At 46.3% G+C, this 26,488-nt stretch overlaps 1 protein-coding gene across 1 annotated transcript in view; it reads right to left on the reverse strand.

The window, feature by feature from the left end:
• Window positions 1-506: 506 nt before the first annotated feature.
• LOC138472725 (pulmonary surfactant-associated protein D-like) overlaps window positions 507-26,488 on the reverse strand; it is a 203,387-nt gene continuing 177,405 nt past the window's right edge. Inside the window, exon 5 of the mRNA XM_069611044.1 lies at window positions 507-1,338. Coding sequence (XP_069467145.1) covers window positions 962-1,338 — 377 coding nt within the window. The 3' untranslated portion in view covers window positions 507-961. The remainder of the gene's footprint in view (window positions 1,339-26,488) is intronic.

Raw genomic sequence — 26,488 nt, forward strand, 5'->3', positions numbered from 1 at the left:
TACCCAAAATTTACAAATGTTAAAATTTTGGTTAAAATCTGAAATTTGCGTAACATAAACTTGACCATACATCAATTTCTCGCCTGGAAAATCCCTATAAAGTCTGTAGTACCGCGATTGGGAAATGGGAAATCTCTGGATTTAGATGTTGATGATAAAGTGCTTGACACCAAAAATATTAGATGATTAGCGGATTACAATCTATCAGGGTTCATTACACGGTCTATATGGACTGATACACCTCCACATTTCTTCCCAGGGGTCAGGATGAGAGAAAAAGAAATTGACAATAACGTATGTGTATTTCATTGACCTTTTTGTTTAACTTTACAAAGATGTGATGGTTAAAGCATAACATATTAATGTGGCCTTGTGAAAGCCTATCTAAGATCCGTGAATCATTTCTAAAAGCATATGACAACACCGTAGACAGTAGCGAAACAAATACAATATGGTCTAATTTTATGAAAGGACATGATGTAAATGTTATGTTTTATATGGTAAAATTCTATTTGAAAATATTGATGATTTTTAAAGTTTTAACGTAAAATAGTGTAAACATGTGTTTTTATCCTCCCAAGGTTTTAGAATGTTATTAGTGTTTTAAATTGTAAGTATAATGTGTATATGTATGTATGTAACTATTTGTTGTATATACAAAGCCAATTCGGCTAAAAGTATATAATACACCGAAAAACTGAAAATGTGGCCTTGTGTCAAATTGGAATACAGTGCAGGGTAAGCCAGACCTGATGTGTGATTGGGCAAACTCGGCCGACAGTACTAAAAACACTAAGGAAAAGATGCATGTTTGACAAGCACGTCCTCTTAGACAATATGTGTTACTTTATAACAAGAAGGACATACCACTAAAAGCAATACCAACAAGAAGAAAAACAATTCACTCAGTAACCGAATCAGCAGGCAAAACATCATAAAGTTTTATCTCAGTGACGAGAATTTAAAATTCACAAATAACCAGTCGTTTTTCCGTGCACACCTTGTCATTCCATTCACCATTGCTGTACATTTCTACACAGTTTTCAATCCCCTTTTCATTATTCGGCTCGCCTGGTGACCAGTTGTTGTAGACGATTTCCTCTCCATTGGGATGCCTGTAAGTGCCCCCTCTCTGTAGGTTATTGATGCCCAAATAAGGCACTTTACCTGCTTTAGCAACAATGCCTAGGACAGCTGTGTTCTCCAGCGCATTCAAAGGCGAAGCCATGGAACCTCCTGCTTGTTCACAAGTCATTCTGGCATCCTCAAAGTTCAATACTTGGAGGGTCGTCACGAACAACTTTTCGCCTGCGCTTTTGCCGTTCTGTAACAGGATAGCTGCAAGGCACAAGCGAGATAAATATTTATATTTGCGAGGAACATTATTCCTGTTTCTGATTCCTCCCACTCCTTACCTCCAATTTTTGTGCCATAGTATCCTGGTACTGACTTAACTAAGATAACATTCCCAATGCACATTTATGGGAGCTTTCGCCTAACAGGAGATACATATTTGCAATCGATAGTTTAAAAAAAAATGCTTGCACTGATTTTTGCTGCCAATACCTCTCATTTTTACCTTTCGACTGAACCTATTTCCTAGACTTTTAAAGTCAGTACTCCCCTAGCCCGTCATATTGCTTCCCCCTCCCCTCATTAATGTGTGCCTAACTCAATTTTCACACTGCCTCTTCAAAATACCCTGTCACTCCTTCTCCCCAATGCCCCTAGAACTTAACCATCTGCCATCAGCTGTAACAAGCATTGATATGATATGATATGATATGTCATTTGTAACGCGCCTATACACAAGTGTTTCAAGGCGCGACGAGGCAAGGGAGGGGAAACAGAGGGAAGACAGACAACGATCCTATTAGGCCAGGTGAAATTGAGATCACGCAAGTGCAGGGGATGGGGGAAGGGAAAAAGTGCAGGGGGAGGGGGAGGAGGGAGCAGTGCAGTAAATAAAGACAATAAATAAAGAAAGTAAATAAAGGTGCGGCCAGCTGGAGGCCAGTGCAAGGGTACCTGCAGACATCAGATGTCAAGTGCTAGTAGGGGCTGTGGGGATGTAGAAGCAGTCCATGAGTGCAAGGGTTGCCTAGGGGGCATTGCAGATGTGCAACTGGCGGGGAGGGAACCTGGGCCCCAGATCAGAAGTTAACAAGGTAACCAGTTCAATTACAGATTCAGCCAGGGGATCAGCAGGGGAGAGGAGGAGAGAAAGCAGAAGCAAAGAGGAAGGCCTTGAGGTGCTTCCGGAACCAGAGATGGTTGTCCTCAAGTTTCAGAGAGGCAGGGAGGCTGTTCCAGAGGGAGGACCTAGCAGAAGAAAGAGATCTACCACCAACTCTCTGCTTAGAGAATCGACTAACCCTGAGGGAGTTTATGGCGGATGAGCGAAGAGCTCGAGAAGGAAGATATTTAGGAAGAAAGAGTTCAAGGTATTGAGGTCCCAGGCCCCAGAAGGCCTTGTGGACAATGCAGAGGGTTGTAAATTAATCCTCACCGCCACTGGGAACCAATGCAGAGATTTCAGTCCTGGAGAGATGCGATCCCTGGGCTTGAGGGCAAGGACAAGTCTTGCAGTCCTGTTTTGGATAAGTTGCAGAAGGCAGTGTCACATGTCGGAGACCGTGGCGAGTGTGGGCTCGATGGCGCTTCGGCGGCCATTGAGCTTTCCACCACGCTCTTCCCCCGTAGTTCATTGGCGGTCTAGTCTTTCTTGACGGGACAGCCAATGGACTATATCTTTTGTTTTCACCCGGAAGACTGCGCGTTGCAACCCTTCGCGTGAGGATCCGGGTGAAACGTTCTGTGTCTTTTTCCCTTCTCCGTGTCCTCCTATTACAGCTTGCTTTCTCCGCCTGCCCCTCTCCGTTGTTTTCTTTTTTCCCCGTTCGTTTTTGCCTGCCTCCGCTTCCCGCCTCCAGTTTCCTCTTCTGTCTCCTGCCCCTCCATTATATATTTTTCGTTTCCCTTTCCTAATTTTACCCTGCATTTCTACCATTTTTGCCTCCCGACCTGCTCTTCCTGAAGGCGCCACTCCAGTCTTACCTGCTCTTCCTGAAGGCGCCACTCCAGTCTTATCTGCTCTTCCTGAAGGCGCCACTCCAGTCATCCCTCAGGCTACTAGAGGGGGTTTTTTATGCCGTCAGGCTTTTTCCCCCAAGCAGTTTGTTCCGGTAAAGGGGCCCCCCCAGACCTCTTTGAACTAGGTCAGGGTGGCTTCCTACCGGGGCAGACCCTATCCTCCACAAAAGAAGAAGTCCCTGTGGAAGAAGAGGCTCAACCTTCCTGCGGAGCTCGAGATTTCAGGTGAGGAGGGGGCTGAGGGGCTGCAGCAGTCAGAGGGAACCCAGGTGCCAACACCTGACAGTTTGCAACGTCAAGAAAGGATCATGGCTACCCGGATAAAAATCCAGGAGCTGATTACAGCGGTACAAGGAATGAATATTGAATTGCAGAATCTGAAGGCTGAAAATGCGCAGCTAAGACAAATGGTTTCGGCTCGTGAACCTCGGGAAACTGATCCCCCCCTATGGCCGTGTCTTCAAGCAAGTTTGATGGCTCTCCAAAACGACTCAAGGAATTCTTGGAGTCTTGCGCTATTTACTTTACTTTACTTTTCGCCCTCACATCTTTTCTAGTGGTCACACGAAGGTGGGGTTCATGATATCAAATATGACAGGTAACACGTTAGCCTGGGCCTCCCCTCTGTTGACGGAAAACAATCCGGTACTCCAGGATTATAGTGCCTATTTAACCTTGTTGAAACAAACTTTTGAGCAAGCAGAGATAACTCACGTTGCTGTGGAAGAGTTGCTCGATGTCCAGCAAGGTAGTTGTCATGATGCCTACTCCCGGAGAACCAGTCCAGGACCAGCGTCCCTGGAAGCAGACATGTTCCCGGGGAAAAGGCCAGCAACCCCTAGTAGGGGCCCTTTGGACACTGTCCTGGCGCCTTTGGGCCAGGCTCATTTTGGACCTCAGTCCTGGCGCCATAGGCGCCAAACTCATAAAGGGAGTGTTTATGTGAACTTACCTGATGCAGACCGTGCTGCCAGATCCAGACCTCTTTGAGGCCTGATGGGACTATTTTACCTGTGGGACTATTTTGCCACTCGGGCGTGGCCGGGGAAGAATACGTACCTGGAACTACTTTGGGGGCTATTTAAGCCACGCCCAGACAGCAGCTCACACTTGGCGTTGTTCTGCACCTAGCAGCTGGACGCTCACCGTGTCTGCTCCTGCATCCTGACTCCAGCCACGCCCGCCTCCATCCTGGAACACCTGAAAGGAAAGAAGAGAAGGGAAAAGGTGAACAGAAGAACATTACCTGCTTCTACCCGGAGTCCGGAGTCATCACGCCGGTGATCCTAAGGGAAGACATTTATTTTAAAACGTATCACGTTGCTCGCTTCAGCGCCGCGTTCCACTCACCTGTTCACGAGGCATCTCCGTGCTCCTTAGCGACCATCTGCACGATCCGCCGCATACCTGCGCCTAAGGGGGAAGAGAAGAACAAAAGGTGAGCAAAAGGAACATATTGAGGAAAGCCAGATTTTCGCCATAAGACTTACCTGATTATTGTTGGGAGAATCTTTCCTCATCTCGGGTCGGCGCCGCTTCTTTGGCAGTAACGTATCCCGGCCCCTATGGGGAAAAAAGACACACGCATTAGTGGGTGAATATAAGGACATTAAAGGAACCACCCATCATGAAACTCACCTGAGTTTACCTTCGGTGAATTGTTTCCTCTACGCGAAATCTTCACTCAGCACCTGTGATAAAAGGGATAAGAGACAGACTACTGAATATAAAGGCAAATAGAAAAGGAGGCCAACTCTTGAACTTTTACAACAGTATACTTATGGCACCTTGCCAGGAAAGTCAAGTAAGCTTGGATCCTCACCAATCCGAACACCAGTGAAGTAACTGGATATAATCACACCCCTGCACCAGAAGCAGGATGGAGAGCTTGTCCTTTCAAACCTTAAGGTGAGAGTTAACAGGGAATTTTCGGAGGTGGTCTGAGGAGAGTGAAAGCGGGAAGTGGGAGGCCGACGCGCTACTCCGCAGGTAGTTAATCCCCTTTCTCCATCTGCAGAAGGATTCTCCTGCGAGTCAGACAAGCGAGATTTGGGGGTCCTGTCCAGTCGGTCTTCCGAGTTCTGCGCATCACCTTAGAAGAGGCCGCAGCAGTCCAGACCTGGTCAGCGTCTCCGTGGGAGTCAGGTGAGCGTTACAGAACGCGAAGCCTTCCTACAATTTCCCACCCAGGCGCTATGGAGACTTCTGAGACTGATCAGTTGGCCCACCTATTGGGGGAATTACGGGCCAAAGTGCAATCCGCTCGTCAGGAGACTAACGCTCTCAGGAGAGAACTAATTGTATCTAAGGAACGAACTGATGACCTTGCCAGGCAGCTATTGCAAGGTCAGGCTGGACAAACTCCCCTACCAGGTTCAGGGGGTATTCCCGCCCCAATGGTTTCAAGTAACCCAGTGCAAATTAATCTACCTGGAAATATGCCGTTGGCCCCACCTGAACGTTTTGCCGGAGACCCCAAAAGATTTGCCGTATTCATGAATCAATGCCGATTGCACTTCCTCTGCAGACCTGGGGCCTTTCTTAACGACCAAAACAAAGTAGCTTTTGTATTATCATATCTCAGCGGCTGTGCTGCCGATTGGTCAGTTCCACTGGTTACTCAAGATGACCCAATACTCTGGGATTTTCAAGGCTTTCAGACACGCATGGAAAGATTATTTGCTCGGCACTCTCAGGGACAGGCCCTGGACAACGAACTTCTGTCCCTACTACAGGGTAACCAGGATCTCTTAGCCTATATCGCAAACCTTCAATAGGTTGGTTGTGGAGACTGGGTGGCCAGAGGATAAAAGAATCACGTTATTTCATCGAGGTCTACGTGGAGAACTTAAGGATGTCCTGGCCCAAGTTGTAAACCCGCCCCAAGACTGCATGGAATATATAGACTTAGTGGTCCAATTAGATCACAGGCTTCAAAACAGAAAGGCAGATCGGTCCAAGTTTGAGACACGGGTGTTGGTCAAGACACACGTTAACCCCAAGGGTGCGGATGTTTCTGAACCTATGCAAATTGGAGGGGTTAAAGGACCTTTAACTCAAAAAGAACGTGAAAGAAGACGGCAGATGCGATTATGTCTTTATTGTGGGGCTTCTGGACAATTTTTACGAGATTGCCCAGTAAAACCGCCCAAGAAGGCGGTAGGAGCCGCGGATAAGAACCATATGGAACCTGATTCAGGAAACGACCACGCCCGACAAGCTTGCCGAGCCTGAAAACTAACTCTCAGACCTCGCACTTCATCATGCCAATGGTCCTCGTAGATCCGGAACAGCCTGGGCGGTTGCATGCAATAAAGGCATACATCGATAGTGGGGCTATAGGAAACTATGTGGATCGTGAATTGGCTTCCAGGATCAACCTCCCTCTTCGTCCTAAAACCAGTAAAGAGGTCATCACCACAGTAGATGGAACCGAAATCGCCTCTGGGCCGGTAACACATTCCACTGCAGAGGTGACACTAGTGGGTCAGGACAGGCATCGGGAGGCTGTTGTGTTTGACGTAATCAAGGCTCCACAGTTTCAGGTAATTCTAGGAATCCCTTGGTTAGAAACACATAATCCTTGAATTGACTGGCGAGCGAAGAGGATGCAAAAACCTGTTATCCAGGAAATCCAAATATAGGCCTGGCTACAGTAACCCCTGCCACTTTGCAAATACCGCCGGAATACCAAGAATTTCAAGATGTCTTCCAAAAGGAACAGGCCAACACGTTACCCCCTCACAGGTCGTACGATTGCCAAATCGATCTGATGCCCGGTGCACAACCCCCTTGTAGCAGGATTAATGCTCTTACTGAACCCGAGAATCTTCATTTGCGACAATATTTAGATCAGTACCTAGCCCATGGTTTCATTCGCCCGTCAAAGTCTCCTGCATCCTCGGCTTTGTTCTTCGTGCCAAAAAAAGAAGGTGACCTCAGAACTTGTATCGACTAGCGTGCATTGAACCAGATAACTGTTAAAAACCGTTACCCTTTGCCTCTGATCCCTGAACTTCTTGACCAGGTGAAGGATGCCTGCATATACACCAAGTTAGATCTCCGGGGGGTTTACCATCTGGTGCGAGTAAAGGAAGGCGACGAATGGAAAACTGCCTTCCGCACCAAATATGGACTATTCGAGTACCAGGTGATGCCTTTCGGATTGTGCAACACACCTGCTGCCTTCCAAAACTTCATGAACGATGTCCTTCGGGAACTCATCGATGTTTGTGTTGTCGTATATATCGATGACATTCTTGTGTACTCCTCTTCGGAATCTGATCACAAAAAGCACGTCAGGGCAGTTCTTGAGAAATTGCGCCAACACAAACTGTTTGCAAAACTTGAAAAGTGTGTTTTCCATACCACAGAAGTCGAGTTTCTTGGTTTTATCCTGACACCTAAAGGAGTCCGAATGGACTCACGAAAAGTGGATGCCATCCTCAAATGGCCATCGCCTAGCTCTGTGAAAGGCGTTCAAAGCATGCTTGGCCTTGCCAATTTCTATCGCAGATTTATCCCGGAATTTTCAAGTATTGTACAACCCATAACTGCACTCTTGAGGAAAAATAAACGCTTCGAATGGTCTGAGGAAGCCAAACAGGCCTTTCAGGAATTAAAAGCTAAATTTACCTCTGCACCTGTATTGAAACACCTGCGTCCAGATCTCCCATACATAGTCGAAACCGACGCATCCAGCTTAGCCATGGGAGCTGTCCTGTCTCAAAGAGATCCCGAAACTAACCAACTGCACCCCGTAGCATTTTGGTCCAGAAAATTCTCGGCACCTGAGGTCAATTATGCAATCACCGACAAAGAGTTATTAGCTATTAAGTCCGCTTTTAAGGCTTGGAGGCATTATCTTCTTGGCGCTAGACATACCATCACGGTGATCACTGACCACCGGAACTTACAATATTTGAAAACTGCCAAAGCTCAATCATCACGTCAGCTCCGATGGGCTTTGTTTTTTGCTGAATTCGGTTTTGTAATTACCTACCGTCCTGGCAGCAAGAATGGCAAAGCGGACGCTCTATCCCGAATAGGAATGGGAGAAACAGATACAAACTCAGAACCGGTACCGATAATTCCCGAACAAAGAATTCTGGGCATGACCTCTTTACAAACACTGGAAGACATTCAAGCTAGAGTTAAACAACTCCTGGACCCTACAGCCTTGCAGGATTGGATTCAAAAGGGGTCTTACTTTACTGTCAATGATGATCTACCTTACTTCCAAGGGCGCTTATTTCTACCACACAAAGAATTACAAGAACTGGTTATTTCTCGTTATCATGATACTCTAATAGAGGGGCACCCAGGTATTGCCAAGACGGAAGAAAAGGTTAAACGACAGTTCTGGTGGCCCTCTTGGCGAAAGGACATTAAATCCTTTGTGATGTCCTGTGGTGTTTGTGCCCAAAATAAAGGTAAAAAAAAAGACCAGCCGGCCTTCTTCAACCCTTAGACATTCCACCGGCACCTTGGCACACCTTGTCGCTGGATTTTATTACGGACCTGCCTTCTTGTTATGGATATAACACTATTCTTGTTATTGTGGATTTATTTTCCAAAATGGCCCACTTCATTCCATTAAAAGGTTTACCTTCAGCTTCCGTCCTAGCCAAGGAATTCCTTGAATATATCGTTCGTTTACATGGATTCCCGTCCATACTAGTCTCTGACCGGGGAAGCCAATTCATTTCCCATTTTTGGAGAAAGTGTTGTCAGCTGGCACAAATCGACGTAAGATTATCAACCAGCCACCACCCTCAGACCGATGGTCAAACAGAGAGGACTAACCAGACCCTTGAACAATATTTACGGTGTATGTTGCATCAATCTGAAAGTAATTGGAAGGATATTCTTTGGATTGCCAAATATGCATACAATAATTCGGTACATTCTGGAACTGGGCAAAGTCCTTTTTATACCTTATATGGGCATCACCCTCGAACCTCAGATCTTGACTCGCCTCAAAGCCTCGAAATGCCCGCAGTAGACAATCTGCATTCTACAATAACTCAAGCTTTCAAAGAAGCAACTACACATTTACAGCAAGCCAAGAGAAAATACAAGAAGAATGCTGCTCTCCATCGAAGTGAGGCACCTCTATACCAAATAGGAGACCAAGTATGGCTGGCTACCAGACACTTATCGCTCAAAGGACCTCAAACTTTTAACCCAAAATATTTGGGGCCTTACTCAATTACGGCCATAGTCAACCCGGTGGCCGTCAAACTCGACCTACCAGCTAATATGCGGATCCACCCTGTTTCTCATGTATCACTTTTGAAACCAGTACAACCTGGAACCCGATTAATCAAGCCACCAGAACCTATCCAAATAAATGGAGAACCTGAATTCGAGGTGAAGAACATTTTAGATTCCAAGGTGTCAAAGTCAAAACTTTTCTATCTAATAGATTGGAAAGGATACGGGCGTCAGGAAAGGTCTTGGGAACCTAGTGACCATGTACATGCACCTCGGTTAATAAAATATTTCCACCGGAATTTCCCAAACAAACCGAAACCCCCGGAGAGAACAATCTTGGGAGGGGCCTTGGGGGAGAGTGCTGTCATGATGCCTACTCCCGGAGAACCAGTCCAGGACCAGCGTCCCCGGAAGAAGACATCATGTTCCCGGGGAAAAGGCCAGCAACCCCTAGTAGGGGCCCTTTGGACATTGTCCTGGCGCCATAGGCGCCAAACTCATAAAGGGAGTGTTTATGTGAACTTACCTGATGCAGACCGTGCTGCCAGATCCAGAGCTCTTAGAGGCCTGAAGGGACTATTTTACCTGTGGGACTATTTTGCCACTCGGGCGTGGCCGGGGAAGAATACGTACCTGGAACTACTTTGGGGGCTATTTAAGCCACGCCCAGAGAGCAGCTCACGCTTGGCGTTGTTCTGCACCTAGCAGCTGGACGCTCACCGTGTCTGCTCCTGCATCCTGACTCCAGCCACGCCCGCCTCCTTCCTGGAACACCTGAAAGGAAAGAAGAGAAGGGAAAAGGTGAACAGAAGAACATTACCTGCTTCTACCCGGAGTCCGGAGTCATCACGCCGGCGATCCTAAGGGAAGACATTTATTTTAAAATGCATTGCGTTGCTCGCTGCAGCGCCGCGTTCCACTCACCCGTTCACGAGGCATCTCCTTGCTCCTTAGCGACCATCTGCACGATCCGCCGCATACCTGCGCCTAAGGGGGAAGAGAAGAACAAAAGGAACATATTGAGGAAAGCCAGATTTTCGCCATAAGACTTACCTGATTATTGTTGGGAGAATCTTTCCTCATCTCGGGTTGGCGCCGCTTCTTCGGCAGTACCGTACCCCAGCCCCTATGGGGAAAAAAGACACACACATTAGTGGATGAATATAAGGACATTAAAGGAACCACCCATCATAAACTCACCTGAGTTTACCTTCGGCGAATTGTTTCCTCTACGCGAAATCTTCACTCAGCACCTGTGATAAAAGGGATAGTAAGCTTGGATCCTCAGCAATCCGAACACCAGTGAAGTAACTGGATATAATCGCACCCCTGCACCAGAAGCAGGATGGAGAGCTCGTCCTTTCAAACCTTAAGGTGAGAGTTAACAGGGAATTTCGGAGGTGGTCTGAGGAGAGTGAAAGAGGGAAGTGGGAGGCCGACGCGCTACTCCGCAGGTAGTTAATCCCCTTTCTCCATCTGCAGAAGGATTCTCCTGCGAGTCAGAAAGGCGAGATTTGGGGGTCCTGTCCAGTCGGTCTTCCGAGTTCTGCGCATCACCTTAGAAGAGGTCGCAGCAGTCCCGACCTGGTCAGTGTCTCCGTGGGAGTCAGGTGAGCGTTACAGTAGTAACGACCTGCGTACCTACATTTCAACCTTCAAACGCCTGGCCACCGATGCTGGGTGGCCAGAACAAGCCCAGTATACTATCTTTCGCCGAGGCTTGAAGGAAGAACTAAAGGATGAATTGGCGCGCATTGCTCGACCCTCGACCCTCACGGATCTAATGTCCATGGTACTCCAGATAGAGTATCGCCTGAGTGAGCGGCGGAGCAAGAGGTGAAGGCACCGCAACCCGGTCCAACAGACCCATTCAGCCCCCCCTCTCTTTTCGCAGACATCGACCAACAATACAGAAGAACCCATGCAAGGTGTCTCTGCCCGAGCTCCGTTGACACCAGAAGAGCACAAACGACGCAGTGACACGGGACTATGTATGTATTGCGGGTCCAATACTCATCTTCTCCTTAATTGTCCTGAAGTTCCTCCACGTAGGGTGGGAAACGACAGACCTCGGAGCTAAGGGGGACGAGCTCTCGGGGTTTGGGTCCAAGTCCCTATGTTAAATTAGCCATTACACTGCAATCTGATACCATGGATTCCCGCTTAATGGTTGTTTCTATCAACTTACAAACCCCTCAAGGACGACTTTCCACCTTGGCCCTGATAGACTGTGGAGCCGCGGGAGTCTTTATGGACACAGTGTGGGCTGGACATCAAAGTCTTCCCTTTGTACCTCGAGACGATCATCAGAAGGTGGAAGGCGTTGATGGTTCTCTGCTGTCTTCTGGCCCTATTACCCACACCACAGAACAGTTAACCGTCAGTATACAGCAGCCCACTTCCCAATAATTTTGGGCATCCCTTGGTTGAGGAAGCACAACCCGAACATCAATTGGGCAAGAAACACTATGGCTTTTGAATCCGGGTTTTGCAAGGAGCACTGCCTGCCACAGCAACCCTGAGAAGTTATAAAGGTCATCTCTTCAGAACCAACCAAGGCATGCAATGTTTGTTACCTTCCACCGGAACTTTCGGAGTTTCAGGAGGTCTTTAGTGACAAGACTGTCGTAGATCTGCCTCCTCATAGACCTGAGGACTGCTCCATTGACCTTACCCCAGAGGCCCTGGTACCATTTGGGAGAATGTTTCCTTTGTCTCTGGCAGAAAAGAAGGTCTTACGCTCATAACTAGACTCCCATCTGACCAATGGCTTGATACGACTTTCAAAATCCCCTGCGGGCGCCTCACTATTCTTCATTCCCAAGCGAGATTCCTCTGAGCTGAGGCCATGCATTGACTATCGAGGACTCAATAAGGTGACCATTAGGGATAGATATCCCATGCCCCTCATTAGTGAGATCTTGGAGGCAGTGCAAGGCGCTACGATCTTTTCAAAATTAGACCTACGCAGTGCCTACCATCTCCTTTGCATCCGCGAAGGGGATGAATGGAAGACCGCGTTCCGAACCCTTTTTGGACTATATGAGTATAGAGTGATGCCTTTCGGTCTCGTCAACGCACCGGCCATATTTCAACGATTTGTTTTCACCCCCTTTTACAAATACCCGGGTCACAATGTACTATGAACCAGGCCGGTTGGTGGGAATACAATATTTATTTATTTTAATTTCAAAGGAAATCACACAATTTTGATATTGGACAGCAATCACCAATGGGGTGATAATTACAATGAAAACTACTGGAACACACTTGGGTAACCTTCTACAAGAACATAGCCAAAGCGCAAATGAATAGGGACACTTTTTCAATTAGGATAAATAGCACCCAAGTTAAGATTTCCTCCTGCAATGTTCCCTAAAACCCCAATTAATAGAATTCTGAGTTGTTAGAAAGAAGCAGCAGGAAATCATTGATATGAGGCAGCAAACAAAATCAAAATCTGAAAAATTGATCTTAAAACCCTTTGCAATGGCACAAATGACACTCAGATTTTGACAAATAAGTAATTATATGTGTGTTTAAATAATGATGTGCATATGTTTTATTACAATATCAGGGATGTTATATCACTAGCAACTATAAGGTAAGGTATCACAAAAGGCATTCAGTTCAAAAAACAACTTGAAATGAAAACACAGTGCTGGCAAATTCACACATTGAACATTTGCAATTTACACATTTGCAGTTTTAAATGTCAAAACGTTTTTTTTTAAATAATGGGTGAAAAACACAGAATCGGAATGCGGTTTTTAGGCTGGGTGATAGATGCACATCAGAGGGACGCTATAGAAGTGAAAGAGTGACTATAGCTGGATCATTGGATGAGATTTTCAAGTTGAAAGGAGGTTCGGTTTTGGTAAAATAAAGCAATTTAGAGAAAATTGGTTTTAAAGAAAAGACAAATTTCACTTACACTAGATTTAATGGCTAGAAAAGAGGAACGCCAACCGTGAAAATAAAAGTTATGCTGCAGTTGTAACCCTTCACGCAGTGTACCCCTTTTCTTGATGGAAAATTAATTTATTTAATCAAAATATGGCTAAATATTGCTAAGGAGTTACAAGATGGGGTGAATGAAAGAATGATACTAACACTAGGAAATCAAGGAAAAGATGCACAGAGAATTAGAACAGTGTAAGACAAGTTATCAGGGTATGAATAGGATTACTTAGAGAGTAGGATAAAGAAAAAAGGTCAATATGGGATAGGCTATGTGTTGCTATGGGATGGGGAAATACTCACAATCTGCTCTTGAGTTAGGGATTTGGGACAGTCAACCGGGTTCTGGACTAAAAAACTCTGCTCACTACACGGCGGGAGCCCCTCACAGCAAACAGCTGGGCAAGTCTGGTCACTGGATGGCAAGGGTACAGCAGGCATGCAGGTAGTGGACAAAAAGCCGGCCTGGTCACAGGATGTTCCCAAAAGGGTCCACAGCTTTTCCCCCTTGTTATTGGGATTTTAGTAGGGTTTCTGGATCAATGGCCTTGCTGGGATATGGTTAGCTATGCTTTGGCCTTTCTCGGATAGGGTCAGCTATGCTTTGGTCTGGAAGTAGAGTTTGGAATCTTGCAAAGGTGGATCTGGAATGTCTGGATACGTAGGCGCTGGAAATTCAGGAGAGAGTTATTGATGGGCAGAACTGAGCTAGACCTACCCCCTAGAAACGGACAGGTCAGCCAATGTTGGTTGCCTCCTGTAGGAGGGGACTCAGTTCATGGGATTGTGTTTTTATGAGGTGCAAAGCCTTCCCACAGTCTTTGTTGCCAAAATCAATCTTAACATAAGTTACACATTTGTACAGTGGTGGCACGTTCGCAAATCAAATAGGCAGATTACATATTTTATATAGAGCATGGCAGTCCAATTCTCATGTTTCTAGGACTTTGTTTCATCCGTTTAATAGTTTTTCACGGTTGTTTAATGAAATAGTTTTACCTAAATTTCAATAACTTTATACATGTGTATGTATCATCATAAGGCATGTAAGTATTGAATTTCAAAGTGGCATCATATACACTTTCCTCAGAATATCCAATCATCTGCCATTTCTGTCCACAACATGCCAGCGAAGGCTACCACATCTTGTTTCAAAGCAACAGAAATTACATTTAAACTGTTAACTTTTTACATTGCTGTGTGGTCCAATTGCGGAGATAAAAGTCTCAAAGTTTTATTAATAAAGTAGTCTTTTGACACAAAATGGGTGGCCTTTTCTTCAGGCTACCACCAAATGACAGTTTAGCCAGGGCTGCCCTGGAGCTTCCCCAGTTTGAGTGACTGGTGATTGTCACTTCCAAAAGTCGAATGTAGCTGTCCCAGATCTATTGTCTCAAGCTGAAGCTCAGACAGAAGTCTGACGAGCGTGTGATATTTCTTTCTCTTGGTCCATTCAAAGTTTTCAAGGCAGCAATTAACATGTCTGTGTCCCAGAACTCCCTTGTGGCTCCTGTTGGGGGAAGCCCCCAGTCCCTTACTGTCCCTTGAGCCATAGTAGAACCCTGTTTGGCTAATTTTCCAGTATTGCCAATGCCTTTATTTCATTATTTTATTTTATTTTGTTCTGATCAGCAGAAAGCCTGTTGAAATAGAACATCCCATATATGTTTTCACACAACACCCCCTGACATTCCTAGGCATCCAAAGGGCTTTATTCAACATTGTACTTTTAAAACAGGCATTTTTCATGTTTTGCAAAAACATATTTTGACACGCAGTGAATGCTGCTGGGATTTCCCTTTCAAAATCATTTTTCTCTCCCATCTGAACTTCAAACATTGTTTGTAGCCCTAGCCAGTTTCTCTTACACAACATTCTGTACAAGGCAAAGGTCCCTTGAAATTGACATATGCACAGAGAGCTAGGGATTATTTTTGCAGGGTTTATTTTTTACACTTTGTAGCCAAAAGTCAAGCGCTTTACCGTACGGCTAAAAATAATGTTTCTGGTGACTTCCCAGACCATTCCTGACACAGCCTGCCATTCTCTGACAGTGCTCCCTTTTGCTGGCACAATCTGAATGTGGATGGGCACAGCTAGATCTCCCGGGATCCGAACTGTGTAAGGTTGAACAGATGAGAAAGAGCATCAGGGCGCCATCATTATAAAGGACAAATATTTCCTTTTTCAAGGGGGAATGTGGATCAAGCAGCAAAGCAGTGCAGCTTTTCACTTTGCTTCTTTAGTACACACCAGAACACACTGTGGCAGCCTTTCTCGGTGTGCTCCCTGTTCCAACTTGCCCAGTGGTGTTTGGCAAAACAGTGCAGCTATCATTTTGTATTTGCAAATGCAGTTTTGATGCGGGGCAATGGTGCTTAAAGGAGCCAGCACAGCCATTCTGCTGTTAACTGCTGAAGTGCAGCTTGGTGATGTAGGGAAGTACTGCTGAGTGGGTAAATATATCCCACAATAACCATATAAATTGCGGATTGAGCACACTTCGGGATAATCATGCATCCAAACACTAGTGCCTCAACTGGTTTTATGTTAATTTTAAAAAGTATTTGTACCACACACCGTCACCACCGGAGTTGTCCCCAGACACTCTGGTGGATCTGGAATGGGCAGGGGTGGGGGGCTGGTTAGTAGGGTGTAGTGGGAGTATGGACGTGGGGGTGTTGATGTCCAGTTGGCAGCCTCAGTTCTGTTTGCATTGTTCGCTGAGCTTAAATGCGTTTTTCGGGTCGGTGTGATTTCCCTGTGTGCTGTTGCGACTGGTTATATGTTGTTTGTCTGTTGTTGCAATATGGTGAAGTATGTGCGGGTTGCTGTGTTGAGAAGTGATGTGTGAGTTTCTGTGTGAGAAGTGTATGCAGAAAGTTGAAGTTTTAGAGTTGTTAGCATATTTTTTATTTTTTTATTTTTTCTCTTAACTCTTTAACTTTGTTTAGTTTAGTTTAGTTTATTCATTTATAGTGCGCGCCGGACCAGAAGGTATAAGGGCGCAGGAGCATCAAGGTTGTTCTCAGCTTGGTTACATTGCTATACAGTAATTACAGTGAGTACATAAATGGTAAAAGTTACCGTATATGCAATATATTTGATGAGGACAAATTTAAAGATATACATATTTACAAGATTTCTGCGCTCAACATCTACGATTATCCTGTATGTTTGCTGTTGTATTTTCTCCGCCTAGTTGGCAGGCATGTTGATTAGTGGCAGTTTTCCTCTGTATTGTTCTAGCGGTATGTGTATCAGGCTGATGCAGGCATGTTCACCTCCCTGGGTTGGCAGTGTTTGGTTTTGAGGGTTCAGGTCACTCCCTACCCGTCCCGTGTGGGGTCTTTATCTACCTAGGTTTCCTATGCAGACTAGCTGTATGCGGAAATGGGTGGTTGGGGTGTCTCCCGCCCGCCCTCTTGTTAGGGAAGATTAAGCTAGGGGTCATGGGTTAATTCTTGGAAGTCTTGTTTCCTGCTGGGTCTATGCTACCTAATCGTTCCCTTCTGGTTCTGGAGCAAAGAGCCAAGTGTTGAGCATGTTTTCAGAATTCCAGATGATCCCTTGTGTTGCACGTGTTCTTTGGTAGGTAATTGCAGGTTTTGATGCCAGGTGAGACAAAGATGATCCTCTGACTTTTCTTTTATTGTATGGTTTTGGTTCTAAGCGAATGTCGTTGCTTGATCTAAGTTGTCTTCTGGGGTGGTAGACGGTTATTTTCTCAGTTAGGGACTGTGCTCCATGGCCATGGTTTGTTCTGTGTGTTATGCACATAATTTTAAACCTAATTCGCTGTTTTATTGGTAGCCAGTGCAGCATTTTCAGCGCTGGGGCAGTCTGTTCTCTTTGTGGTAGTGTGAGCAAGAGTCTGACAGCGGCGTTTGTTTTGAATGCAGTGAAGTTTCTTTAATAGTCATTCTTTTATTCATTTCTATAGGCTGTTGGTGCAGTCTACTCTGGATATAATGAATGCAATGATTGTGATTGTTTTGTGGGTGAAAGAAAGGAATGGTAGGATCCTTTTTACCGTGTGTAAGAGGAAGAAACATTTCTTGATTGTAGTGTTTACTTGCGGCTCAAGTGTTAGTTTGTTGTCCATTAGGACTCCCAGGTTCTTTACTATGGTGGATGGAGTCAGTGCTGTCCCTAGTTCCATCGGCCAAGGGATGCAGTGATTGCTTTCCCGGCTTTTGTATATGATCATTATTTCTGTTTTGCCTGGGTTGATTTTGAGGCTGCTAGTATTCATCCAGCCGTACAGTTCTTTTAGGCAGCCTTCCAGCGTTGTGTTTCCTTCCTCTATATCTTGTATTTTGTAGACAATCTGTGTGCCATCAGCATAATTGTAGCATGTGAGACTTTGTTTTTTGATGAGCTTGATTAATGGTATCAGATATATGTTGAAAAGCAACGGGGATCCTTGTTGCACTCCACAGGTGGATTCCCTAGGAGTGGATTTTAGAGGTTTCATCCACATGGTTTCTGTTCTGTTTGTTAGGAAGGACTTAAACAATAGTAAGGCTAGGTCGGTGATTCCTATTTCTGCCAATCTCCCGATAAGGATGTCATGGTTGACTGTGTCAAATGCAGCAGAGAGATACAAAAGTATTACAGCTGTGTTTCGCCTGAGTCTGCATTAACCTTTAGATCATCCCAGATTGAAAGCAATGCTGTTTCCATTCCTCTCATCGGTCTGAAGTGTACTTGTGTGTTATCTAGCAGTGGGTGTTCTTCTATGTACTCTTGTGTTATTCTATATACGTATGTTTCTAGTAGTTTAGCTGGGTATGGATGGTGGAGATGGGTCTGTAGTTCGAGATGTCCTCCACGTTTCCTGCTGTGTCCTTGAGGAGGGGCTTGATTTATGCCGATTTGAATGATCTCTGTACTTTCCTGGTTGAAAAGGTTTCTATAGTATTCCATGGGTGTTCCTTGTGTGAGGATTGATTTGTTTATGTCTGGGTGAAAGGGATTCATGGGGGAGCCTGCTTTGTTCCTATTGCTTACCAGCTTGATGAATGTCTCTGCTGATATTTGGGGGAAGCGTCAGAGTTTGTTCAGACGATCCTCGGATGGCTGGCTTGGTTTCATTTTGTAGTTACTTGGTCTGCTTTGTATAATCTGTTGGATTGTACTGATTTTGAGAGGGTATCGGTGTGTTGTTGCAGCTAGGGTGTTTCTCATTTAATTTATGATTTTAAATTGTTATTTTTAGGTGTTGGAGGTGTTGGTGATTCTGATGGCGTAGTATTTATTTTTGGCCTTGTAGATTTGGTATTTTTTGGTACGTCGTTGGAAATGCAGTTTCTTCCCTTGGTCGTTGCTTTTCCTCCATTCTAGTTCAAACTTCCTGTTTTTTTTCTTTTCACAGCGCTTCGTCGTGGGGTAACCCGATCTCGTCTATTGTTATGGTGATCCATTTGTGCAGTATTTCTGTTTTCGTTTCAAGGTCAACTTCTTCCAGAGTCGTTTCTGTTAGTTTGTTGATTTCCAGTCGTTCTACTAAGTTGCTATTTTTGATGGTCCTGAATTTCCTTTTCATGATGGTCGGCAGTTTCTCGGGTTGTTTGACTGTTGATGTGGCTAGCGTGATCATGAAGGGGCTGATGAGGTGATCGCTCCAGAGGATCTGTATTGGTGGTGCCGTGGTGAGGAGGTTTTTATTGGCAAAGATTGTATCTAGTGTATGTCCCGCCGTGTGACTTGCTACTTTGACTAGCTGATGTAGTTTCATTGTGTTCAGTTGTTTTGCTAGTGATTTTTGAGTGCTAGCAGTTTCTTGGTCAAACCAGATGTTAAAGTCTCCAAGGATGATCAGGCGTTCCTGCTCGATGGCTAGGTTGGTGATGGCTTCAGTGAAGGCATCCACAAAGGTTGCATTGTATGCCGGAGGTCTTTATACCAGGATGAATTTGAGGTTTGATTTTGGGTTTTCTGTTAGGTGGAGGATTAGGGATTCACAGTTTTTGATGCTTAGTGGTTCTTAAGTTTTAATTGTGTGGCGTACTAAAAAATAATGCAGGAATCTGGGCATGGCTGTTAGGCATATTCTTCGACAATATTCTGAAAAGGAAGATTTTCCCCCCTCATGGAGAAATGCAATAGTAATACCAACATTCAAGGGGGGGCATTCGGTTGAAACCAGCAAACTACCGACCAATCGCATTCCTTGATATTGAAAGTAAGTTGTTCATGAAACTTCTGTTGGGGGACTTGGAAAAATGGGCTGAACGAGAGCACATCCAGCCAAATTTCAGGCAGGCTTTTGTAAGGGACTCTCAATGGCAGTTAATGGTCTCGCCCTACGAATACTCAGTGAAAAAGCAAGAGGAAAGGGGGAGACTTCACTTTATGGTGCCTGGGTGGACCTTTCTAAGGCATTTGACCAAGTGAACCTGGACTATAAGAGTGAGGCTTGACGATCAGGGCCATCTGTCATAGTTTATAAAGGTAGAAAGGGGAGTAACATAAGTCTGTATGGCAGCTCCCATCCTATTTAATTTATACCTGGTGGATAAGGGAAAACCATTGGATGAAGCAGTGTTGGCCTGCCCTCATATCAACAATTGCAAAATCAGTTGGCTGGCCTATGCTGATGATATTGTGCTCTTAGATAAAACAGCAGTTAAGTTACAACGTCTGCTAAATGCCCTTGGTAAATATGCGAAGACAATGGGCCTCATTAGCGCCATGGTTGCCGCAGGTATTTTACCGAGTCCGCATTGTGAATGGCGGAATTACCGCCCTATTCCAAGGTGTGTAGGGGCGGTAATTCCCCATTCGCCAAGGCACTTCCCCATTCCCATTATTGCCCCCATAGGGCTCAATGGGAATGGGGAAGGCGGTAATTATGGTAAAACCAGCCGTTAAGGTAGGGTCCCACAAAGGGACCTTGTAGTAAGGCGGTAAGGGTTTACCGGCACTGGTACCCTTACCAGTACCGGTAAACCCTTACCGCCATCCGTGTAATGAGACCCAATGACTTATCAATCAACCCAGGAAAGTCGAAAATAGTGATTTTCAAAACTGCTTGCAGAAAAATCAAAACATTCAATTGGTCCATAGAGGGTAAACACATTCCGATTGTAGAAGAAGTTATCTATGTGGGCTTTCGGGTCTTTGCATCACCATCGATTGCCCTCATAGTGTCAGATCTATGAGCAAAATTATTATACTTATCTCAGATGAAAAGAATCTTGTATAAATGCTGCAAATTTTCAATTCTATGGCGGTCATTACGAGGTAGGAGGTAATGGAAAAATGATACCAGCACCGCATACCGCTCCGGGCTATTCCGACCCAAGAACCCGGTATTAGAGGTGCCGCTAATAGCGGCATGGGCGCGGGCACGCGGCCCTTCAGGCCAGGCAATACTGGGATGCCGCTAACAGGAGGACATCACAAGTCAGGCGGACATGCAAATACCGGCATCATTAAGGCGTTAATACAGGATAACGGCATGCCGGCAATACCGGCATCGCGAAGCACCCGCAAACTGCTATGTGCAGTGTTCCAAACTGCCACAGGTGCACATAATCCGCACAGGTGGAGGCAATGGAGTCTATAAAAGGAGCACACCCACACACCACACCCCTTCCCACACCAAAATGATTCCACTAGTAGTAGCAGTACTGGGGCTGGAGGACCTGCTTGTATTGCTACACCAGCAACAACAACAATAACAGTAGGCACTACAGAGGAGACACAGGAGGAGAAGGAGGGTGAGACAGGCCCAGCATGCCCCACCAGTGCAGCCAGTGGTACCACACAGGCAGCCCCCAATCCCTCGCGTCAGAGCCAGTCCATTCAACCTAACCCCTGAGCAGATCCACACCCTGTACCGTATGGACCGGGACACCATCACCACCAGTGTGGACATGATGCATGATTACATTGTCAGCCTCATTGAAATACGCACTGCCACCCCCCCTCTACTCAAGGCAGTGTTGGTGCTCCACTTCCTGGCCACAGGCCCATACCAGCACACAGTGGGGCACATGCATGGCATCTCACAACCCTTATTTTCTCGCATGCTGAACCAAGTGCTGGATGCCCTTCTGAAGCACACAATGGACTACATATCCCTACCACAGACTCCCCAGGAGATCTTTGATACAAAAGTTGGCTTCCATGCATTGGCAGGCATGCCAAATTGTATTGGTGCCCTCGACTGCACCCACGTGGAGTTGGTGGTGCTGCATGCCATGGAGGTGGTGTACCGCAATCGCAAGCAATACCACTCCATCAATGCGCAGATGGTATGTGACGCCAGCAACATCATCACACATTGTTGTGCCCAATTTCTCGGATACACTCATGACTCAATGGTCCTGTGGAACTCCACGCTACCACGCTACATGGAGCGACAATCAGGACGACGTGCCTGGCTGCTTGGTAAGTTGCATGACAGGCACATGGCAGTGAAATAGAGGGATAGATGCACAGACCACCATGGTGTCATTGTTGTGGTGACAGCATGATGTGCACCTCCCATTCACTGTGCCCCAAAGCATCCCAAACTGAACATGACAACCAATTCCCATAGCAATGAAGTAAGCTGCACACCTATCACAACATGCCAAACTTAAAACCACCCCACATCCCACAACACGTGAACCACCCATCATCGTACCTCACCCTTCGTAACGCAATCCAGCAACATGCTGTGAGTATTCACTATGTAAATGTCTGCAGCAAATCACCACACAGGAGAAGCATCCATGAGAGTGCACTGAACAAAACCACCAAGGGAATCCACTGCTTGTCACAAGGCCACCACCACAGAAGTGCAGCATGTCACCATGACAATAATCAGCAGTAAATGCCAATTAATGCAGAGACTACTGCCAACGCTGCCAGTTAGAAAATCATACAGAACACTACACATCACATATTTAACAAAAAACACAGCGGTATGAGTCCACAATGCATGAGCAACATCAAGGCAGTGTACACTGTGTATCATCTTGAAGATGCAATCCACACCATAAATCCATGGCACAGAACATATTGAGGGCATGAAAAATGTGTGCACACAATCAGGGACATGTGCATGTGACCAACAAATAACTGCAGGCATGTGTGACAAGTGCAGCTGTCCATCATGAATCGACTAACATATACCTTTTTTCCTCTCATGCAGGTGATAGTGGCTATCCCTTGAAGCCATGGCTCCTCACCCCTGTCCAAAACCCGCAGAACAGGCACAAGGAGGACTACAATCGTTCCCATACCCGTGCACGTGTGGTCATCGAGCAGACCTTTTGCCTGTTGAAGGCAGGGTTTTGCTACCTAAGCCGGTCGGGTGGGGCACTCCTCTATAGGCATGAAAAGGTGGCCAAGATCATCATGGCATGTGTCATGCTGCACAACATGTGTATCCGACGGAACATGCCCCTGCCCCCTGACATTGAACTGCAACCACCTGGTGATGATGAAGGGGATGAAGAAGATGTGGGCGCACATCATCGCGGTGCAGATGCACAGGAGGGACGGGCTGTGCGTCAGTCAGTGTTTGCACAATGTTTCTAACACACATGGGTGCAGAGGGTGACATGAAAGTGGGACAGAGGGCACTGGGTGTGGGAGTACATGTACACTATGTACTGTATATCAATAAATGACACATATGAAATAAGGATTGTCCACGCAAGTATTTCTGCTACACAACCGGTGCATTTAATAGAACAAAGTGCTCAAACCTTTCACCTCACACACCCTCTCCCCCTCCCTCCACAACTCCCCCACACACCCTCTCCCCCCTCCCCCACAACACACCTCACACAACCTCTCCCTCCACAACTCCCCCACACACCCTCTCCCACCACCCCCATAACTCCCACACACATGGTGTCCAAGTAAATGCAAAAGGTGTCTGCATCCATTGTCTTAATTTGGCTGCCACATCTACATATGTCCACTTCCCTCACCTGGTGGCAGCATGTCAGGTCTCTGCAAGGTGCGCGCTGACCTGCGAAGGGGGCTGGTTTGAGTGGAGCTGGATGATGATGGGGTGCCAGCTTGCTCCAGTCTGGGGGCCGGACGCTCAGCCTCCAAGGAATCTGCTATGTGGGAGAGGACCTGCCTCAGAACAGACACCTCCTCGCATATGCACGTAGTGCTGGCCTCAATGGCACTGTGCACTGTGTGTTCATTCTGCTGCACCCCTGCCCGGACAGCGGTGGAGGTGGATGGTCCATCTGTCACATCCCCAGATCTGTGTGGCTCCTCTGTGGGACTCATGCTCCCTTCAACTGACTGCCCTCCAGACTGCTCCGGTGTGGTGTCGTGGTAGGAGTACATAGGTGTGACCTGGGGTGATGTGTGCGACTGGTGTGGCAGGTGATTCCGAGGAGTCATTCTCCACGGGGCACACACCTGGCCACACACCTGGCCCTGGCTCTGCGCGTCCTCGTCTGTCTGGGGTGCCGTAGCTGCCACCTCCCCAACAGAGCTGGTCACAGCTGAAAGGGCCCCATCGGCCACCGTCTCCTGTGCAGGGCACACAGGTGTTGTGGGGACTGTAGCAGTGGCCCTTAGCGGCACCAGTGCCCTGGCATCCGGTGGTGTTTGCCCCTTCTGTGCCTGCCGTAGCATGGCTGGCACTTTGGATGTTCAAGGCCTGTTGCCTTCTTCCCTTGCCCTCTTCCGGGGTGTTGTTGCCTGTGAGGGGGATGGCATCAGTAATAGTTCAACAAGCATCATTCATAGATTGGTATTATTGCTGTTCAACACATTAGAGGGTATTAGGTATTGGAGTTTTGACATCACGTTGCTTGCTATATGGGTGGAGCATGCAGGCATCCATCAGGGTCACTCATGTTGGAGCTGGCGTATGCTGTGTGACATGCATTTCTGTTGTGGACTGCATGCAGTGTGAGTTATGCCATTTTCATATATGTGTGGTGTGCGTCAGGTATGGCATTGCCATGCTGCATGCATGTGCATGTGTCTGTGCTGCGGACGGCATCTAGGCAGGGATGTGTCATATGTGTATGTAATGGGCCATGCATTTCCTCTTTGGAGGGACAAATTGGTGGACTATCATCATACTTTGCATTACAGTGTTTTCTTAGGACACTCACCTCCATCCACCAATGAGGTGGCGCCACGTTCCATCTTGTCCACACCTTCTACTGCCTCGATGTCAATAGTTCTGGCGCAGATTTCCTCCCACTGGCTTAGCTTGATGGGCGAGCTGGGACCACCACCAGTAGCCATGGCCTGGCTCCGGTTTGCCAACATAATGTTCCTGACTCTCAGGCGCAGAGCCTCCCATCGCTTGCGGATGTCCTTGATTATGCAGGGGGGGTGTTCCCTACGGCACTGAATTTTTGGGCAACACGTTGCCAGATCTCCTTCTTCTTAAACTGTGCCTCTCTCTTGAGGCTGTTGGCAAAAACAACCTCTACATTGTCTGCCAGTGTCTCTGCCAGCATAGTCAGCTCGTCCTCATTAAATTGCTCTTTGCGCTGCCTGGATGCACCGTTTTTGACAGCCTTAGGCATGATGCTGTTGCTGTAGGTTGATTTATGCAGTCAGAAATAGGCTCCATGTCCTGTGTGGTGAGGATAGCAATGGATTGTGGTTTTCAAGATGGCCGCCAAGCTATTTCCCGTTCCTGGGCGATGACGCTAATTCCGGTTCCGCTTATTAGCAGGCACCGCTATTAGCGCTCACCGCTAATAGCAGTGCCCGCTAATGCTGCATCCATTGATGCTGGTCAGGTTATTTGGAGGAGGACGGCGGCGGTAGTGCTGTCTGCGCTTTCCATGATGCCGCTAATGGTCATTTTTGGGACTTTTGCGGCATGCCGGTACTGTAATTACCGGCATGCCGCTAAGCTTGTGAACTCGTAATAGCCCACTCTTTCCTACATTGACACAGAGGGCCTCATTACACGGAAGGCGGTAACCATGGCGCTATTAGCGCCGTGGTTGCCGCCGGTAATTTACCATCCGCGAAGGGACCTCGTAGTAAGGCGGTAAGGGATTACCGGTACCCTTACCGGTACCGGTAATCCCTTACCACCATCCATGTAATGAGGCCCAGGATTTGCTCCATGCTGGTAAGGACTGTTTCTTACCTCCAAACACGTAATTACCCCCTATGTAGCCAAAGTGGTACCAGGGCCCTCATTCCGAGGTTGGTGCTAGTCATGGTGCTATTAGCAAATAGCAAATTTGCCACAAATTGCGGTACAGTTATTAGCTCCATCCCCATTCCCATTGAGTCCTATGGGGGCTCGAATGGGAATGGGGAATGGTTCCCGGAATGGGGACCTACCGGGTCCTCCAAGGTGAGAATGACCCGGTAAGTCCCTATTTCGGGAACCTGGACCCAGAATGCGGTAAGGGGGTTGCCATGGTGCTGATAGCACCATGGCTACCTCCAACCTCGTAATGACCCCTCATAGTCTGTATGGGGACATAAAAAACCATCTTATACAGTCAAAATAATCACAGGGAAACGCAACATTAACAGGAGCAGACACAGATGTAGATACATTGGTCCACAATCCAATGAAGGTGGAAAAAGCTACAGAAAGGGTAGATTGGATAGTAACTATTGATGCAATGCGTAATGCCTCTATGTCAGGATCATTTACAATCTATGATAAAAAAAACTTGGGTGGCTTCCAAAGTATATAAGACAATTGCAAGCCATGAGACAATGCTTACAATAAAGGTGGTACAGGTCCTTCAAATGTGTAATTTGATAGACAATAGTCAAAAAAGCAAAAGTAAGGTTTAATGACCCACGGACTGCAGTAAAGGGCAACCTTCAATCCTAGAATCCATGCTATCTAAAAACTTGTGCAGTCCTGGAAATGTCGGTTGACTATAATTGTTATTTCTTTCCCTCTTTTAGTGTCACATACTGTGTTGTAATATTTTATGTAGATATTGTGAATTTTTGCTGTTCTTATTTTTTTTGTTTTTTTTCTATTTATTTTTTCCTTCATTTATATATGAAATTGCCTTTTAGGGTAGGTTAATAGAATGGTTCACTGTTCTTTTTAGTAGAATTGAGTATTTTATCTTGTTCTTTAATACTGAAATAGTAATTGAAGAAATTGATGAATTTTGAAATGATGTTGTCTTTGATTGTTTAACCTTTGATGTGTAAAAGTTCAACATTTTGAAAAAAACACAATATATATATATATCACTACAAAAATTGTGATGTCATCAATGATATTTGTGATCTCATC

This window comes from Ambystoma mexicanum, chromosome 8, assembly GCF_040938575.1.
Source record: "Ambystoma mexicanum isolate Mex_15411 chromosome 8, UKY_AmexF1_1, whole genome shotgun sequence".
In the NCBI taxonomy this organism is placed as follows: domain Eukaryota; kingdom Metazoa; phylum Chordata; class Amphibia; order Caudata; family Ambystomatidae; genus Ambystoma; species Ambystoma mexicanum.